Here is a 19,746-nt window from a genome sequence, read left to right as displayed (position 1 = left end):
CCCCCCAGCACAGAAGCATGCCTGCCTGCTCTCAGAGGCTGCCCATGCATCCCCAGCCTGGGCTGACAGGACCAAGGTCCCAGCGCACACTGGTGCACGGAGATGTGGCTTCAGGCCCAGGTGCTCACATGTGCAAACATGCAAACATGTGGCACCATTGTGTATAACCAAAGCTCTCCCTGCTCTCCCTGCAGGGTGCCAAGAAGCTCTGCCCTCAGTGCAACACGATCACAGCCCCCGGAGACCTGCGGAGGATCTACTTGTGAGCTAGCGACCCCAGACAGGCCTTGCCTCGGCAGCCCCACCTGCCCCCAGCCTCTGTGACAGTGACCCTCTCCTTTGTACATAATTGCACACAGGCTCCCCATGTACATACATGCACATACTCACACACACACACACAAACACGACACACAGGACTCTAGAGCCAGGGTGGAGGCTGAGGCCCAGGCTGCTGGCTCCCACCAAGTTTGGGGACCATAGCTGTTCCAGGCTCCAGGGTGGGGCAGGGAGGCGGGGGTGGAGGGAGCAGGGAGACAAGGCTCCTGAGATCCAGCCCCCAGACTAACAGATGGACACACAGACATGCAAACACCAGACTGAAGCACATGTAATATAGACTGTGTATGTTTACAATGTTGTGTATAAATGGGACAACTCCTTGCCCTCTATCCCCTACCCTCCCCCTTTGGTTGTATGATTTCCTTCTTTTTCTAAGAACACCTGGAAGCAGTGCTCCTTCAGGGCTGGCTGGGGGCTCGGCCCATCCACCTCCTGGGTGCCTGCCTCCCCCTCCCCCCTTGGTGTCCCTTCCCTCTCCCATGTGCTCGGTGTTCAGTGGTGTATATTTCTTCTCCCAGACATGGGGCACATGCCCCAAGGGACATGATCCTCTCCTTAGTCTTAGCTCATGGGGCTCGTTATAAGGAGTTGGGGAGGGGGGCTGGTCAGGAAATGGGAACCGAGCAGAAGCAGGGGCTGAGACTGGGACTGGATGAGGGTGCTTCTAGCTACCCACCTTCTACTGAGAACCATTCCTGGGATTAGAGTTCCTGCTCCCAGGGAAAAGTGTGGTCTCCCCCACCCCCATATGGACCCTATGGTGTGATGCTGTGTCTGTATATTCTATACAAAGGTACTTGTCCTTTTCCTTTGTAAACTACATTTGACTTGGATTAAAACAATATAAACAGCTGCTGCCTGTGTGTGTGTGTAGGGAGGGGTGGGTGATGGCGAGAGGACAGAGGCCGTAAAGGGGTTAATTCCTGGCAGCAGTTGGAGATGCCTTAGTTCTGGGTGTGTAGAGCCAGGCAGGGTTGGTCTGATTAGGGGCCCTGGAGCACTCAGGTGGGGGTGGGGGGGGTGGATCTGGGCTCCTGACTATTGATGGGTAGGGGCTCCAGGTTAATTCCTTATCGATGCAGAATCGTCAGCTCATTAATCACAGAAGAGGTCAGAGCTTGGGGGTACAGAGGGGATGCAAGGTCTATCCCCCAACCTAGGGCAGGAGCAGCTATAAGCTTGGGAGGAAAGCTTAAGCCCCGGGCTTCCATCCCTTTCTAATTCCCTGAAATGTCCCAGGCCAAAATGGATTATCATCTCAGCGCAAACCCCCCCCTTTTTTTCTGTTCTCCGCACCAGTGACCACCAGTCCCATATAGCTACTGCCTGGATCCTCAAACAGTAGGAACCCTTATCATCAAAGAAAGGCTTTCCCTTTAAAGCCAGGTGGACCCTCATACCAGAAAACTGGCAGGGCAGCCAGTACTGGGGATAGCATTTTGTCAATGGGTCTTCCCTACAGCTCAGAACTTACTGTGCTTCCCAGGCCAGCAAGGTAGATCAGCACTGTCGATGCCTCTCAGGCAGGTGCTCAGAGCTGCAGACAGGCCCTCCCCCATAAAAGGCTATTTTGAGAAAACAGATTCTGCTAAAATTCAAGGCCCCAAAGTATCTGCATGACTCCAGACTATTATAAACTCACATGTTAGGCCCACCTTTCAGCTTCCCAATTCCCCAGCCTCAGACACCATCTCCTCTAAGACTACTACAGAAGTGGGTCCAGTTGGCACCTCCTGCCTCCCCTTACCACCCAGATGAAGCACAGAAGACAAGTCACCCTGATGAGCCCCATGCCCAGCTTGATGGTACAAAATATCTGGAACACAAGGATCTGGGGCCTAAGATTCTAAGGAATGTGTGTGTGTGTGGCCTCAGACAAGGTGGTGCATCCCCAGTGATGGCTGACGGGAGGACAATGGAGACAGGAAAAAGAGGATCTTGAATGCCCAGTTCCCATCAGGCTGGTTCCTTTTATGGCTCTACTCTCCCCTCTCCCTGACATGGGCTCAGTAGGTCCTTGATGGCTGGTTACCCCCACCCTGGGGGCCATATACTCTCTAATAGGTGACATTAACCTGGAGTGAGGGCGTTCCACTGAAGTCCTGGGATCCTTGAGCTCTCATGGCACAGGCGACACTGCCACCTGTTGGCTGTGACTAGAATGCAGGCAACAATAGGAATTGGCTGCCAGCAGTAGTGGGGACACCAGAGGGCTGATGCAGACAGAGCTGGGCACTGGGGTCATCATTCTCAAGACTATCAGGTCCTCTCCCACCCCTAACCCAGAGCTTTTACAGCCATCTTCTTCCCTTCCTGTCAAGACTTCCAAAGCCCATCCCTGCCTCCAAGCCCCTTGATCACCACAGTAAGCTCAGTCCATCAACAAATTTTTATTGAATACCTACTGTGTGCCAGCATTGTGCACCCATGACTTGTAAAATGATAAGTGATACAAAACTATAAGGCTGTAGCCACCCCTCCTGCCTAGAGAGTATCCAAGTGGGTCTCCATCAAGGAAATGAGTTTTTTTCAGCCAAATGGCCCCGTACCCTGGTTCTGGTCTTCAGGGTTCCCAAGTTAGCTTGTCCCAGCTCCTATTATAGCACAACTGCCCTCCTGCTCCCCACTCCATCTGCCCTAGACAAAAGGTTGCAACTTTTCTGGATCCAGTGGCTTCCCAGCAAAGTTTGGTGAACCAGGACAAGCCCTTCAGCTCTGTATCCTCAGCTCTTCATCAGGCTTCTACCTCAGACTCCTTGGCAACAAGGTAAGAGAGGCCGCTCTGAGTGAACTGCCACTGGGGATCCACGGGGATGGGGCTTTACGCTGTGGGTGGGGCTTTGCCTTTCCGGAACCTTGGAACCGAGATCACAGCCCCTACCCCCAGCCTGCCCTCACCCTCTGGCACCACCCCTCAAAGCTCACTTTCCATTCAAGGAAATCCAAAATCAACTCTGAGGCCCATCCTCAACCCCCCTTTTGTTAACCCTTCATAGCCTAAATGCCACAGGGATTATCAGCCTGTATTTGGTTGTCCAAATACAACCAAATGCAAGGCTCCCATAGAGACTCCTACCCCCTAAGATCCCTGGATAAGCAGACCCAGGACAGAGGCCCATGGGAATTTTCTACTTGGGGGACCACAAAGTCCCAAGGGGCCATAGGGGTTGAACTAAAAGAGGGCCCCACAGATGCAGGTTGTGGGGAGGTGTCAGGCATTTATTTGTGGGGCGGAGCAGAGGCGAGGCAGGGCAAAGTCATCAGCAGTGGACACAGCTGCGCATGAAGTTGACACAGAGGCTCGTGTAGTAAGTAGGGTAGTCACGGAGGTGGCTGACGTGTGCAGATGACACAAAGTCCACAGAACGCACCAGGACCCTGTGTGCCAGGCGTGCCTCCACCATGCATTCCACATCCCTGGCCAGGATCATCTCGTCAGCCCGTGAGTAGAGGTAGAGCTCGGGCCAGCGAGAGGCTGCATCCCGCAGCCTGTCATAGAAGTGAGTGTGGAAGAAGGCAGTGAGTGGAGCGAGCAGGACGTGGAACAGGACTGCCACCAGGGCAAAGGCTACCAGGAGCAGCAGGCGCAGCACGGCAGACCGGTGCTCCAGGATGGCTGCCAGGGCCCGAAGAGACCCCACCAGGTTGCTATCACCAGGACCGCTGTCAAAGATGGTGCCCACCACACGCAGGTGGCAGAAGCGCCGATGGGTGTGCAGGAGCTCCAGCACATAGCGGTAGAGCATGGCGCCGGCATTGCTGAAGACATGGAAGAGCAGGGGCTCCTTCTCAATCTCATAATCAAAGAGCAGCCCAAGCAGCTTTTGGGCCAAAACACGAAGTGAAGGGATGCCCAGGGACTCGGAGAAGAAGACCATGTGCCATGGGGCTGTGTATCGGATCACGATGCAGCCCTGGGGAGAGGAGAGAGGCCTATCGGTCCTCAGGGACAGGGTTGGGGGTTATGAGCTAAGGTCAGGGGTCCAGCAACCCCAACTTCCCCAGGGCCCTTAGAGCCCAGCAGTGCTACCAGCGTAACACTCACAGACACAGGGTGCACCCTGGAGTGGAAGGCACACTCAAGGCCCACTTGTAGAGTAGCTACTTCATGCTGCCTAAGCCCCATCAGCCTGGGATGGTATTTGAGGCTAGAACCCAGAGCATGCTTTGGAGACACCTGGGTTGACCAGAAGGAAGTCTCCTCACTCTGGTTTGCTCCCTTGTCCCTCCACCAGAGGACTTGGGGAAACTCTCCAGACCTTGTACCCTCACCTGCCCAACTCTTGCACATTTAAGGTCTCACTGTCTACAGTGAAGTGACTGTTCTGCACTGTCCCTACCTCCCAGGCACAAGGAGTTGCCCCCAGAGACCCAATACTTGACATACAGACTGCAGGCCCCAGCCCTGACCGCCAGAGGCCACTCCTGAGCCACACCCACGTCACATCAGTCTCTGGTCACCATCACCAACCCCACCCCACCACCAGGTTCCTGAAAGCAGAGTTCACACTCACTGGCCTCAGAGGCCTGGCACCCTAGTCTGTGTGGCTCTAAGGCCTGGGATCACTCCTTCTCACTCCTGCTGCAATTCTGGATATAGTAAACACTGTTGCTTCTCAAATTCGAAAATCTGGGCCCAAATTCTCTCCAGGCTTCTGTCTCCCTGCTGCCTGGGACAAATGCACCCAAATCTCCAGGCAGGTCCCCTCCTTCTAGACCTATCAGAAAGGGAGCCAAAGCTACCTTACCTGGGTCCTAATTGCCTCTCATTAACCTGTTCTAGAGACAAAGGGCCCCTCTGTCAGGGGAATCGGGGTTGGGTAGGCTCTGGGGTCAAACAGGTCTTGGTTCGATTCCTGGTGCTGCCACTTCTTAACAGTATGGACAAAGAGAAATTGACTTCATCTTTCTGAGTCTCAGTTTCCAATCTGTAAATTGGGATAACATGCATCTCATGGTTGTGGTGAAAATTCAATGAAAAAAAAAATATTTAAGTACCCAAAACAGTACTTGGTACAAAGTAAACCCTCAACCAATAGTAGCAGTAATTAGGGGTGGTAGTAAAAATAACAAGGAGAAAATTCTATGGGCTCAGTACTTGAATGACCCATAGCCAAATGGGGATGGTCAGTTGAGGAATCCCTCATGAGCCCCCTACCTCCTAGCCCTAGAGCCCCTAAGTACCCCTCCCAAGACTCAGGAGAGGGGCACTGATGCCACCTGGCCTCTCAGCTCTGGGAATGTTCTGCTCTAACTCCCCAGGGAGTGTGGAATGTCTTCCCACACAACCACCTCCAACCTACAACACTGCCCACAAACACAAACACATTCCCATATCACCGCCACCATCACCACCACCCAGAGGACTCCTGGGACTAGACCACACAAAACCCAGGTACCTCACATCTCACAAGTGTAGACAGACACAGCACCCACCACCCACCAGTGTATACCCACTGCACAGTCTGCATGTGCACGAGAAAGCACACCATCCACTAACACCCACCCACACGTGTATGTTGCACCACCTTCAGAACTGCATATGCACACACACACACAAACACAAACACAGCACTTCCTGGGATTACGCCCTCCCACAGAGTCTTACCGTGATTATATATATGCAACAACGCTTGTCAGTACACGGGCACACAATACTTCCTGCAATATGCAAACCACCGTACTTCCTACGAGTGTACACACACCTCCTACCACCAGGGTACACACACTAGCTGCCTCTGTCTCCTTCATAGGCACACCGCAGTGCTGCCTACAAGGGGAGACATAGCCCTACACACACATACACACACACACAGTCCCCCCCAGGACTGCTGGTGCACATATAAAACCAGCAATTCCTGGAAATGCACCATCGATGAGGGCACACACAACCCTTCCCTACTTACCCCACGCCCAGGAGCATGCCCTGTGACTGGGCACACACATCGAGCCTTCCTGAAGCCAACATGTCTGGGCCTCACTTTTGAGATTCCCAAGATGCCTGGGCACTTCTGCTGCCACCTAGAAGTCCCTGTTCCAAGGACCTGGGTCTCACTGCAAGGCAGATCCCTGCCTCTCCCCTCTCCCCTGAAGTAACTATCTCTCCATCTCTGTACACGCTCAGTCTTCCCCTCGCCCTTCTGTTTTTTCAGTCTCTTCTGCCCTCCAGATTCCTGCTCAAACCAATCTCATAAGAAAAGCCTTTGCCTTTACACTGTGTCCCCCACTAACTACTTCCTTCCTTCTTTTCACTTCCTAGACAAATTTCCAAAAATAATTTTGACACTTACTCTTTCTACCTTGTTCCCTCCTACTGACTCCAGGCTAACTCCTGCCCCAACTTTGCTCTTACCGAGGTCACCCACATCCTCCCTGATGGTCAGATCTGATGGACACCTTTTCAGTCCCCATCATACTTTCCTTTCTGCAGCACCCAGGATCACGCACTCCTTGAAATCATCTCTTGCAGGCTGGGCTCTTCAGTATCATGAAAAAAGGGGCTGTTCTAGATTTAAAAGAGGCTTAAAGAACAAAATAACTAGATGCAATATGTGGCCCTGGGTTGGATCCTGGTTTGGGCAAATCAGCTGTAAAGGACACTCTGGGGACAACTGGGGAATCTGATTATGAACTGGAAACCAGATGAGATGAAAATTATTCACATTGGATGGGAAAGATCATTATCTTTAAAAAGCAGGAGACTGTTTTGTATCACTAGATCTCCTTGAAGTACACACACAGAAAAAATGCTGAAGGATATACGCTAAGGTCTAAGTAAGAGGGACTCTCTAGGTGATAGAATATGGTGTTTTTATTTTCTTTTAAATGATAAAGTATTAAGAGTTTTGGTTTGGAAAAAAAATTTTCTCCACACCAATCCCATCCTCCCTACCAGAGGGCAAAAGCACCCCCTTCCTTTAAAGGACCACCCCTCTACCAGCCCTGCAACCCTCAACCCCTCTGTACTCCCTGGGATCTTACTCTATCACTTTCTCCCTCATGTCTTTTGCCCCATAATATCTTTACTCTCTCCCTCTACAGTGGCCCATTTCTCACACACTCTCTTTCTGTGGGTTCCGTCCTCCTCTCCTGGGTGTTCTTGTCCATCTTTAGCCACTCCTCCTTTCCTTTGGGGGGGCTCTCCTCATCTTCCATTCCCTCAAGTGTTGGGTTCCTCAGGGCTCTGTCCTCGGCCCTTGTCTCCATTCCCGCTACACCCTCCATGGGGATCTTATTCACCCCAGAGCCTTATGTCTTCTGCCCAGAAACTGCCTCAGCCAGAAACCTGGCCTTATCCTGGACCCCTCCCTATTCCTCAGCCCCACACCCAATCTTTCATGAAACCACCATTCCACCGTCTAAAATACTCCTCCACCCGTCAACCCCACCACCACCGACCTACACCACCAGCCCCAAGCTCCTGAGCCCCTCTGTCCTGGCTCACCACAATCCCCTTCCAACTTACTTTCTGCTTCCAACCTTGGCCCCTCCGATCCTTCTGCCACTCTACAGTGAGGGACCATCAAACTTCTGCTTCAATCCCCTGGGGACCCGCCAGATTAACCTCTTGACACTTGCCATTTCTTTCCCTGTTCTAGCCACGCTCAACTGTTCCTGTGCCTCCCCTCAAGGATCTCAGTCAGAGAGAAAAACCAGACACACAGCCTAGCCCGGTGAATGGAATTCAGAAGTCGCTGCAATTATTTTCAGAGGGAGGCAATCTGTAAAAGGCCACCCCAGAGGACTAGCCTTGTTGGTTAGGGCAAGCTTTGAGCTCACAACTACATTTTCCCCCAACCCCTCTCCCATTCCAGGGCCACCACACATCTTGGGCAGGGTGGAGATGGGAGTCAGTGGCATGAGGGAGGCCGACAGGGGTGGGGAGGGGCAGGGGCTGCAAGGCCTCAGCTGGCCTTTCTCCCAGGTGACTCCCACTGCTTCTCAGTCCAGGGCCTCCAGCTGGTGGCTGGTACTGCCCATGCTGGTGCCCCTGCACACGGATGCTTGGGGAGGTCCGGGCTGAGGAGGTTCTGAAAAGATAAAGGGGCTTCTAAAACATAACCAGGCCCTCCTCCAGTCCTCCTCCAATCACCACAACCTCTACATCCAACTCTTGGTGGGGTGGGGCCTGAGAAGAAGCATGAAAACCTCTAGCCTGAATCACCTTTCCAAGAGGACTTCTTAGTTTGGGAATGTGAAAGGCGCCGTGGTCAGCCCTAAGACAGAAACTCACCTGGTCAGAGAAGGAGAAAGCCCTGGGAGTCAGCCCAGGCTCCTGCTGCCCAGGCAAGCAATAGGGACTTGTGCCAATAGGGACTTGTGGCCTGGGCTGACTCCACAGCTGGGGAACCCAACAAGGCTGAACTACCCACCGAGGCCCCGGGAGGCAAGAAAGAGGAAGCAGGTCAGGGGACTGAAGCAGCAAAGGGGAGAGAACCCTGCCAAAGTCCCCATGACCTCACTGTCTTCACCACAGGCCATTTCTGGTCCCATTCCTGCCACACAGGTTGGGCAACCCAGAGGCTCAAAGTTCCTGGCCCTGGGTATCCACATGCCTGTGGTACTCACCATTTTATGGTAGATGGCACTGTACTTGGCAAGGTTCTTGTCCGTGCAGCCACCCCAGCCCAAAAGAATCACCACGGGTAGTCGAGTCTCAGCCTCCTTTGTTCCTCGCTCTGGGCTGTTCTCTGAAACACAGACATGGACTGTCAGCACCAGAGTGGGGGTAGGGGTGACGGGCCATCCACAGCCAGCACCGCTCTGGCTGCAGGCAGGGAGCCCACAGGTGCCAGGTCCAGGCAGCCTGCCAGTCCCCAAGCCCCAGGCTCCCACAGGGCTCCTTCCTCTGCCCTGTGCCCCCTGCCCCAGCTGGGTTCCTGCAGGCCTCTTGGGAGGCACTGCAAGGTCACTGGAAAAACCCACACGCAGGCACCTTTATCTAGTGGCTCAAAGATGCAGCCCAGGTGGGAAAAGTGAATATGTTTTCCACGTAATTTTGTCTTCCAATCTAGTGGTCAACAAACTCTGGCCCAGGGGCCAAATCTAGCCCCCAGCCTATATCTGTATAGCCTGCGAACTAAAAATGTTTTTTACTTTAAAAAAAAAAAAAATCTTAATAAGAATATTTTGTAACACGTGAAAAATTATATGAAATTCAAATTCGAGTCTCCATAAATAAAATTTTATTGGAGCACAGCCACATTCTTTTATTTACGTATTGTCTATGGTTACTTTCACATTAAAACAACAGCTAAGTAGTTGCAACAAAGACTGTATGGGAGACAGAGCCTAACATATTTACTGGACCTTCACAAAAAAAGTTTGCTGACCCCTGTTCTAATTTTGTGAGCAGATGGAAGAAACGGTCTTAAAAGGATAAATGGATAGTACAGTGCAAACAGCAGGTGGGGCAGACGGACTCTGGCCCACACCAAACCACCCACCCTCTCCTGCCAGAAAATTTTAATAGACTATAGATATTGAGGTTTACCCTCATAACAACACTATGAGGCAGTTACTGTTATTAGAGATGCAGAAACAGAGGCACAGAGAGGTTATGTTACTTGCCTAAGGTTGCACAGTTAAGAAGTGTTGAACTGGGAATCTGGCCCCCTCTGCCCACCCTAAGTTCCTTGAGCCCCTTCTGTGCCACCAGTTCCGGGCTCTAACTAGAAGCCAGTCTCCCTCAGAGATGTGCTGAGAGGCACAAGCCCAGCTGCCGCCTCCATGACTGCTTTTGAAGAGGCTTTCCTGCAACCTTGTTGAACAGATCTCAAGTCATTTCCCCTGTGAAGGGACCGTTCGTAGCTAGTTGTGTGCCTTCCCAATAGGGCCCGCATGTTCCCTTCCAAGGACCAAGCCACTTGGCTCTGTTCAGCTGCCACTCTGAGATTTATGGATGCCGGTGGTGACCTGGCAATAGTAAATTTCAAGGCTAGTAAAGAGGATGGTAAATATAAATCACTAACATTTGGACAAAAGGAAGACAACAATTTCCTGTAGAAATTAATGTGACTGAAAAGTTCAATGTTCCTGCTCTGTAGTAGTGGTGACTCTGGCCTTCAGAGATTAACTGCCCGCACTCACTGGATCCAGGACAGTGTGCACGTCAGCCTGGCACAGTCCCTTGTGACGCCAGCCAGCCCTCCCAGCCTCTGCTGACACTGGCCCCGGCCTCTGATGACAGAGGCAGGCCCCCAGCTCTAACTCGGCCTGCTCCGAATATTCTTGCCCACCTGTCTGGTGGAGAGGCCATGTCCGGACTTCACGGGGACACGTGGGAGCAACTCTACCCGTGAAACTCAGTAATGACCAACAGCCACCGTATGACTGCTGAAATTTTCAGTCTCTGAGGTGGAGCAGCTTAGATTTCTGAAACAAGGCCCCAGGGAGCCCGCCCTTATCGCTGTACTGCGGTCCAAACACAGGTCCCCAGCCCAGCCTAAAGTAATCCCTTCCATGTGCCACCACCGAGACACCAGCAAAGTAGCTTAAACAGAGAAGGCTGCCAAGCAAGGCCACATTTCCTGGTGGCCACAGGAGAGGCCAGCAGCCACCAGCAGCAACGTGGCATTCCCAGTGGGGGAAAGCTCACACAGCTTCTGCTGGGCCTCAGAACTGCCCTCCTCCTGCGGCTGGGATTTATAACTCCATTTTGCTGTAGAATGAAGCTGCAGCAGTCACCTCAAGGCTCCACCGCATGTTCTGCTGGCAACTTGGCTTCACAGACTCGGGTGGGATGAATCTCCACCAGATATGCATCTCCATGAAGAAAGCCCTCAGAACACTGGCACCCTAGGCACACTTACCTACTCCCGGAGCCCAGACTTGCTGTGATGTCCTTAAAGGGAAGGAATCAGCCCCTCCACTTTTCAGCCCGGTACTCAGGGCTGTCCCCTAAGCCACAGCCTGTTCTGCCTACCCGTGGGCATCCTCTACTCCCCCAACACATCCTCCCCCCAGTGCCCCACTCTCTATGCCCATTCCTAACTTGGAGCCTTTGGCACAACATTCTCCCCACAGGAGCCACCCTGCCCCTTATGATTCTATACATCAAGTACTATAATCAAGAAAAATCCAAGGAGCTCTAGGAACATAGCCGAGAGAGTAACAGTACTGGAAGAGGCCTCCCACAGGAAGACACGTTTGTGCTGATCCTGTAGGACTGGTAGGAGCATGCCAGGTGGACAGAAGCCATGAGCAGGGGCAGGGGACCACAGAGTTGTTACAGTCTGTCTGGGGATCAGCAAGCAGTCCCAGTAGGCTAGAACCCTGTGTGAGGGCGGAGCAGTGGTCAAAAGGGCTGCCAAGAGTAGGACTAGGGCCTGATCCTAAAGGATCTCTGTGTCCTAAAGTTGAGATTTTATTCCACAGAAGCAGAGAGCAAATGTAGATGCAAAAATGGAGACGTGACACGATCCAATCTGTATTGATTAATGACTTGCACAATTATTTGTTTAATGTGTGTCTACCCCCTTAGCCAGGAGACTCCGTGAGGAAAGGAACTGGGTCTGTCCTGTTTATCGCCACCTCCCAGGGCCCCACACTGAAACTGGACATTCAAGCATTCAGTAGCTATGAGCTGGATGAATGAACACAGGCTGCAAAGTGAAGGATGGATCCAAGGAGAAAGAGCTGGCATTCTTCTTGTTCCCCATTGCCCTTTCTGGAGTAATAAAAATAATTGTTATGGCTATTGTTATTTATTGCTACACCCGGATCATTATTCCTCCACCCTCTCATAAAAACCCCTGCTCCTTTCATGCTCATTCCACTAGCCATACCACTCTCTTCCCCGGTACTGCTGACAGCCCCTGACCTTCTGGCCGCTGCCCCTCAGTCTACTGAAGCTTTTGGCACCTGGCTCAGCCTCCCTTTATACTCCAAGACTTCCCATTACCCTGGCTGACTGCACTGCTATGCAGGCAATCAAACCCACCTTGTTACTAAACTACCACACTCCTCTCTGAATCCCTCATCATCCAGCTATTACCCCTCCTCCTCTTTCCCATCACCAAGAATAATAATAAAAATAAGAGCAAAAAGAGCTAACACATAACCGTATTATGTCAGGGACAATTCTAAGCACTTTACATTTCAACTCATTTAATCTTCACAACAACCCCATGAGCAAGGTACTGTTATTATTCTCCTTTTACAGATGAAAAGTTGAGTTGAGAGTAAGTAACTTGCTCAAAGTTACACAACTAAAAATTAGTTAAGTAGTGATGTTGGAATCCAAACCACCTTGTTCTGCTGCATCTGACCTCCAGGTCTCTGCACGTGCTCCTTATTCCCTAACCAGGATGCTGGTGCTCCATGTTTACTTTGCTATTGCCCAACCTGCCCACAGAGTCAGCACACCGGTCACTTCCCAGAAGCAGCCCTCCCCCAAAACTTGATGCCCTCCCCACCCCCCCCCCCAAATCACCAGTCTGGGTTAGCAGTCCCTCCTCCGTTGAGCCACAGTACCCACCTTCACTGTGAGGCTACGCTTCTCACATTGCAACAAAAGCATCCATTAGAAACAGTAAGAGGCTACAGCAAGAGAAGGCCTGAACCAAAGCAGTGCAGACACAAGAGGGAGAAGACAGACTGACAACAATTTTGGAAACATGCATGTCTCAAAACATGCACCCTTTGACCTAGTAATTCCACTTCTAAGAAAAAGTTTTAGTCATATGGAAATATTCAATAATACATTAAGTGGATCATAGACACAAATGTAAGAGCTAAAACTATAAAACTCCCAGAAGAAAACACAGAAGTAAAACTTATGTCCGTGGATTAGGCGATGGTTTCTTAGATATGACACCAAAAGGACAAGTAATAAAAGAAAAAATAGACAAATTGGGACTTCATCAAAATAAAAAACTTCTGTGCTTCAAAATATATCACCAAGAAAGTGAAAAGACAATTTTTGCAAAATTTTGCAAATCATATATCTGATAAGGGACATGTACCCAGATTATATAAAAATTCTTCTAACTCAGCAATAAAAAGACAACCCAGTTTACAAGTGAGCAAAGGATGTGTATAGACATTTCTCCAAAGAAGATATACAAATGGCCAAGTGCATGAAAGGTGCTTGACATAATAGTCATTAGGGAAATGAAAATCAAAACCACAATGAGATACTACTTTATACCAGCTAGGATGGCTAAATTCAAAAAGTCAGATAACAAGTATTGGCGAGGATGTGGAGAAACTGGAACCCTCATACACTGCATGTGGGAATGTAAAATAGTGCAGCCATTTTGGAAAACAGTTTGGCAGTTCTTCAAAAAAAATGAAACATGGAATTACCATATGACCCAGCAATTCCACTCCTGTGTATACACTCATGAGAACTGCAAACATATATCTATACAAAAACTTGCACATGAATATTCATAGCAGCATTATTCATAATAGCCAAAAAGTGGAAACAACCCAAATGTCCATCAGCTGGTGAATGGATCAACAAAATGTGGTATATTCATGCAATGGAATATTATTCGGTCATAAAAAGGAATGAAATACTGATACAAGGATGAACCTTGAAAACATCAGGCTACATGAAAGAAGCCAGACACAAAAGGCCACCTATTGTATGATTTCATTTACATGAAATATCAGGTATAGGCAAATCTATACAGACATAAAATATATTAGTGGATGTTCTAGTTTGCTAATGCTGCAGAATGCAAAACACCAGAGATGGATAGGCTTTTATAAAACGGGGGTTTATTTCTCTACACAGTTACAGTCTTAAGGCCATAAAGTGTCCAAGCAATCTGGTACCTTCACTGGAGGATGGCCGATGGCGTCCGGAAAACCTCTGCTAGCTAGGAAGGCAGCTAGCGTCTGCTCCAAAGCTCTGGCCTCAAAATGGCTTTCTCCCAGGACGTTCCTCTCTAGCAAGCTTGCTCCTCTTCAAAACATCACTCACAGCTGCACTCACTTCCCTCTCTTTGAGTCAGCTCATTTATACAGCTCCACTGATCAAGGCCCACCCCCGAATGGGCAGGGCCACGCCTCCATGGGAACAACTCATCAAAATCATTATCCACAGCTGGGTGGGGCACAGTCCAAGCAAATCTAACCAGCACCAAACGTCTGCCCCACAAGACTACAAAGACAATGGCATTTGGGGGACACAATACATTCAAACCGGCACAGTGGATGCCAGGGGCTGGGGAGAGGAGGGAACGGGGAGTGACTACTAATGGGTATGGAGTTTTTTTGAGGTGATGAAATGTTATGGAATTAGATAGTGTTGATGGTTGTTCAATTCTATGAATACACTAAAAGCCACTTTAAAAGGGTGAATTTTATGATATGTGAATATCTCAATACTATTATTAAAAATAATAATAATCCATTAAGTGAAAAAGCAACTTGCTAAACAGTATGTACAAGAGAATATCCTTTTTATTTAATATATATATGTATTTACGCATTTTTAAAAGACATCAGAATATCAATAGAAATTATCTCTGGGTATAGAGGCTCTTTTTTTTTCTTGATCCAAACTTTTTTGACCCCTTTCCTACAATGAGCATGTATTGCTTTTATAATAAGATTTAAAATGTAATTTAAAAAAAAATAGGGTGTTATCAGTAGAGTCAAAAGTAGCTGAGAAGTCAAAGAGGTCATGGATGCCCAGAAGCCCCTCAGCAATGCAGAAGTATTTTTTTCAACCCTGGCACTTCTTGGACACTACTGGACACCCCACAAAACAATTTAATCTCGGTCTCCCTATCCTCCAGAATTTCTCAACAAACAACACTGACACTGGCAATACAAGAATTACAGATAAGTATATTCTACAACAGTTCAAGTCATAAAACTAAAGCATAAATTAGATTGTGTATATCCCAGGGGCACATGGAGAAGACAAAGGAAGGGCTGACAGGCATAAGAGTCTGTGGTACAATATGTGCTTTTTTTATTTGCCAGCCAGAATCAAAATACAAAGAACCTATGCTTTCTTTTCTTTTATTTCTCTCCCCAGAAATATTTTGTAGCATCTCACAGTTCCTATTATTTATACCAAATTAATTTATTTTAAAATGTACTTTCATATTTTTACTTTTTGAAATAACACCATAGTAGAAAAGCATAGTATCTCCAAGTACTTGTATTCATACAAGTACATAATCTATAAAACCATATCTGGGTTCAAATCTCTGACTCTTCCACTTAATGAAACAGACTTTGAGCAAGCTCTCTAAGTTTCAATTTCCTTATCTGTGAAATGGGGATAATACTACAAAGGATTAAAAAAGACAGTGATTATAGAGGGCTTAGCACGGTACCTGGCACAAAGTGAGAGTTCAATAAATCGAAGTTATTATTACCTCACAAGTAATTCATGCTTACTGTAGAAAAAGAAGAAAATGAGTATGTAATAAAATTGGAAGCATACTGTTTTGTAATCTGCTTTCTTCCGTTTAGCAATATATTGTGAACATCTTTCCCTGTCAGTTTATATATTTCTACACCATCACTTTTAGTGGCTGCAGAGTGGCTCTAGGATGTTTCATAATTTATGGTGACCAATCTCCTGTTACTAGACGTGATGCTGTTTCCAATTTTTTGTGGTTATAAAAATACTTTACTGGACCCCCTTTCTTTCTGCAGGTCCTTAATTATTTCCTAGAAATGAAATCGTACTCAGGCAGCACTTCCTAATGGCAACTGAAATCTTTGCATGCTCAACCTTTGGAGTGAGGTTCCCCACATTGAAATCTGGAATAACGTTGCACAAGGTATTTTACCACACACCCCCCACCCCTACCCCGTCCCCCGACACCCCCCACCCCGCTTCTGTTCCTCAGCTGTAAAACTGGATAAGAATATTCCCTACCTCCAAGGGGGGTTGTGAGGATTAATACAATAATGAAGGAGAGCCTGGAAGGCCTGGCATGTGGGGAGGGAGCAGTCAACACCCAAGCACAACAGAGACGGCAGAGAGGAGGCCGGCCAAGGGCTCCTGGAGTCTGAATCACAAATCCAGGGCCTAGCATAGAGGAGACACTTACAAAGGGTTTGTTAAAGGAAGAAAAGAAAGCATGAATCAAAAAATAAATGAAACTCCTCTGTTTTGAAAAGAGAGAAAGTGCCTTTGAGGGCTCCACCAGATCAAGTCCCAGCTCACTCGGCACCTGGGTCTTTCAGACCTCTCTGGCATAACAGCTCTTGAGACTTTGATCGCACCCCCACTCCCTCAAAGCAGGCCACAGCCTCCTGCCAGGCCTCTGCTCCCTCTGGCCGCTCTCCGGCCATGCTCCATCTTCCTTAAGAGCCCTTACTCGTGCACTTTCTGTTGCTCCCCTCTATCCGTCAACCCTTCGAAGCTTTAGGTCCAGCTTGGGCCACTCTTCTCCAGGAAGCCTCTCCACCACAAGGGGAGATAGCAGAGATTCTGGGTAAAGGAGTGGGCTTCAGCAAAGGCCCAGGACAGATGACCCTCAGCATGCTGCAGCCACAAATGCCAGCTGGTGAGATTCCCAGCAGGAGGATCCCGGGCTGCCCAGCTTGGCCCACAAAGCCCAGGCACTAAATGACCTGAGACGCAGCTGCCTTCCAGCTAACTGATGTGCCAGCAGCAGCTGCGTGCCTCTCTGTCAACTCACAGCACAGCATTGGGCTCTCTGTTCTTGATTTTCAAATCTGGGGAAAAAGCAATTCCAAAAACCAAATATGACTGTCCTACACAATTCTCCACTACTAAACAGTAATTGCAAAAGAGAGACAATCTCCCAGGCCCGCAAGACTGTCAGTCTGTGAAGTCATGTCAGCCTGGAAGCGAGCTCTCTGTAGTTGGGAAGCAATCACATCCAGAAAATCACAGTGCATGTTACCTTCTTCTGAGGGGTCCTACCACCTCTGGCTCAGCTCTAGGGCAAGCACTGGGAGAAGGAAGGGCATGATGAACTAAAGCCAGACCAGAGGAGCAAACAGAAGGAAGGGCATTGTTAGAATTGCATCAAAGGACGAACAGCTAAAGGCCCTGGAGGTATTTCCCTTGGAGAAGAGAAGATTTGAGGAGGGCACAAAGCTGTCTTCTTGAAGAGGGAGGAAGAGCAACTACCTTGCTCTGTGTTGCACCCACCGCCACCCTCTAGCCCTGTAGTTACCAAGTAATTGTGAAACCACCTATTTCTAAACTCTCCCCCTCCCTATGACCACAGCTCCCTAATGTTCCCAAATGCTGAAGTGAGAGCAGAAATAACAGGAAGATCTATTGTGGCTCAAGAAGGGGAAGTGCTTTCTAATAATCCCAGCTGCCTCCAAAAGGAAAGGTCTGGCAGCAACATAATGCTAGTAGAGGGACACAGGACAAAACGGTCCCCTGAAATTCCTTCCAATTCTAAGACCCAGCTCCCTACAGGTTTAAGGGGAGTCATAAAGGGCAGGAAATGCCCTAACAGAGCACCTGCTCCTTGCCAGGCACTCCTCACATCCAATCACTATCTTGATAACCCTCACAATTCCAGGAGGTAGACACGATAATTATTCCCATTTTACAGGGGAGGGATCTGAGGCTCAGGGAGGTTCAATAACTTGCCAAAGTTACAGAACTAGAGAGATAAGAGCTGGAATGTGAATCAAGGACCACCAGGCTGCCCACCTGGGCTGAGAGGGAACTTCTGCCCTCCTGGTTAGGCAGGGGGCAGCTCCAGCCCTTTGTAGGTGAAGGCTCTGCAAGGGCAGTGATATTAACTCACTCATTTCCTGCTGATGCCAAAACTTTTCAAAAGCATTTTTACACCTATAAGCCCAAGAGCCCTAAGCCAACAGATTCAGCTTTAGGGAATAACAGCCAGCTAGAGCCATCTGTTCAGTGAGAAGCCAGGGGCTACCTTCCCTCCTAGACACCAACCGAGGGACACAAGATGCTGTTGGAGGGGTCTGGAAAGGCTCTCCTGAAGGAGGCAATATCTGAGGCCTTAAATGGTGAGCTGGACAAGCAAGGGGAACAGGTGGGGCAGCAGAGGGGAAAGGTCATTCCAGACAGAGGAAACAGCAGGAGCAAAGGCAGAGAAGCAAGAAGTGTGTGGAGAATCATAAGCCATCGCAGGTTGCCAGAACATAAAATTCAAATTGAACAGTGAAGGACATAGTGATCAAAGAGGTAAGAAGGGGCTGGTAAATTATGAAGGACTTTGAAAGCCATGTTAAGGAATCTGGACTTTATTTATGTGGTGGGCAATAAGGAGCCACTGAAGGGTTTTACGCAGAGCCATGATAAGATCAAACCTTTGCACTAGGAAGATGACTACGACAGAAGGTGGAAAGAGGCTGAGCTGCTGGCAGTGAGATGGGGCAGGAAGGCGAGGCTGCAGGAGTACTAGTGAGAGACATGCTGGGCTCGGGTTGCAAAGGCAAACGTCATACTGCAAACCTGCACTTCAAGGCTCCTGGCCATAATTCCCAATCCGGGCCAAACTTTTCATTCTCTGGGCCCTAAAACCAACTCACACTGCCAGGCCTGCTTTAAAGGCTACCAATTTTGGGGGCCTCCCATATAGCTTTCTTTAATGATATGACGGTGGGGGTGGGGAGTGGGAAGCATAATGCGAATCCTAAATGCCAATTACTGAACGCATTCTACGGCAGGCCCTACGCTGGGTACTTTACACAGATAAAGCTCTGTTGGGCACAAAGCCACCTTGCAAGGGGCGTTACGTTTTGCAGATGAGATATTGAAGTTGAGAGCTGGTAGCTTACCAAAGGTCATCGAGACACTAAAAGGAGTCAAGATGTGAAGTTTTACCTGACTGCAGACTGTTCGGTTAACCACTGCTGAGGGGACTGAAGAGGAGGGAGGGCTGAGTTCTGGGCCCCCGGCTCGTACGAGCACCGGAGACCCGGTGAGGATCCCCGCCTCTTCAGGAAAATAATGGGTGGGTCCCCGAGCCACAAACTCCGAGAGGCTAGGAGGTGGAAAGGTCGACCCCAGACAAAGGAATATGTAGGGACCTGTCCTCGGCAACCTTCAGTTATGACGAGAGAAACAGGGGCATGGACTTGAGGAGAACACTAAGCTGAAAGGACAGAAAAGAGGGCCCCAACCGAGCAGCTGACGCAGGAACGGGGTGACACTGGGGGCGGGGCTTAAATGGGCGGGGCTCGCGGAACCCGACGAAGTCTAGGACCCGCGGAACCCTAGGAGGGGCGGGCCGCGACAGGGGAGGAGCCAAGGCTACGCCCACGACCCACAGACTCGTCAGGTCACCTCCCCAGGACTGTACACAACCCTCGTTCCCTACCCCGGCTCCGGCATGGCTGATCCGGGATCTCGATGGTGCAGTCCAGTTCAGCCGAGGGCATGATGAAGGTGCCGGCCCTCAGCATGAGCCTCCCGCCGGAACTCCCGCTCGCGCGCGCCCGCTCCTCGCCCGGGCACCTCCC

The 19,746-nt window shown here is 49.6% G+C and overlaps 2 protein-coding genes across 8 annotated transcripts in view; one reads left to right on the top strand and one right to left on the bottom strand.

The window, feature by feature from the left end:
• Positions 1–1,195, top strand: part of RNF220 (ring finger protein 220) — a 249,869-nt gene extending 248,674 nt beyond the window's left edge. For all 5 annotated transcript variants that reach the window (XM_037827411.1, XM_037827409.1, XM_037827412.1 and 2 more), the window contains one exon: positions 195–1,195. In XM_037827411.1, coding sequence (XP_037683339.1) covers positions 195–266 — 72 coding nt within the window. In that variant the 3' untranslated portion in view covers positions 267–1,195. The remainder of the gene's footprint in view (positions 1–194) is intronic.
• Positions 1,196–2,717: 1,522 nt separating this feature from the next.
• On the bottom strand, positions 2,718–19,746 carry TMEM53 (transmembrane protein 53). 3 transcript variants are annotated; one of them, XM_037827418.1, is made up of 3 exons: positions 19,605–19,746; positions 8,911–9,032; positions 2,718–4,256 (listed from the first exon to the last, which is right to left on the bottom strand). In XM_037827418.1, exons 1-3 carry the CDS (start codon positions 19,687–19,689, stop codon positions 3,603–3,605), a joined length of 861 nt encoding a protein of 286 aa, XP_037683346.1. In that variant the 5' UTR covers positions 19,690–19,746; the 3' UTR covers positions 2,718–3,602. The 3 variants fall into 3 exon arrangements, with proteins under 3 accessions (XP_037683346.1, XP_037683348.1, XP_037683347.1); XM_037827420.1 differs by lacking the exon at positions 19,605–19,746 and adding an exon at positions 19,109–19,292; XM_037827419.1 differs by lacking the exon at positions 19,605–19,746 and adding an exon at positions 14,128–14,189.

Source organism: Choloepus didactylus, chromosome 2 (assembly GCF_015220235.1).
Source record: "Choloepus didactylus isolate mChoDid1 chromosome 2, mChoDid1.pri, whole genome shotgun sequence".
NCBI lineage: Eukaryota > Metazoa > Chordata > Mammalia > Pilosa > Megalonychidae > Choloepus > Choloepus didactylus.
The sequence above is the reverse complement of the archived record's forward strand: the minus strand, read 5'-3'. Positions and strand labels throughout refer to the sequence as shown.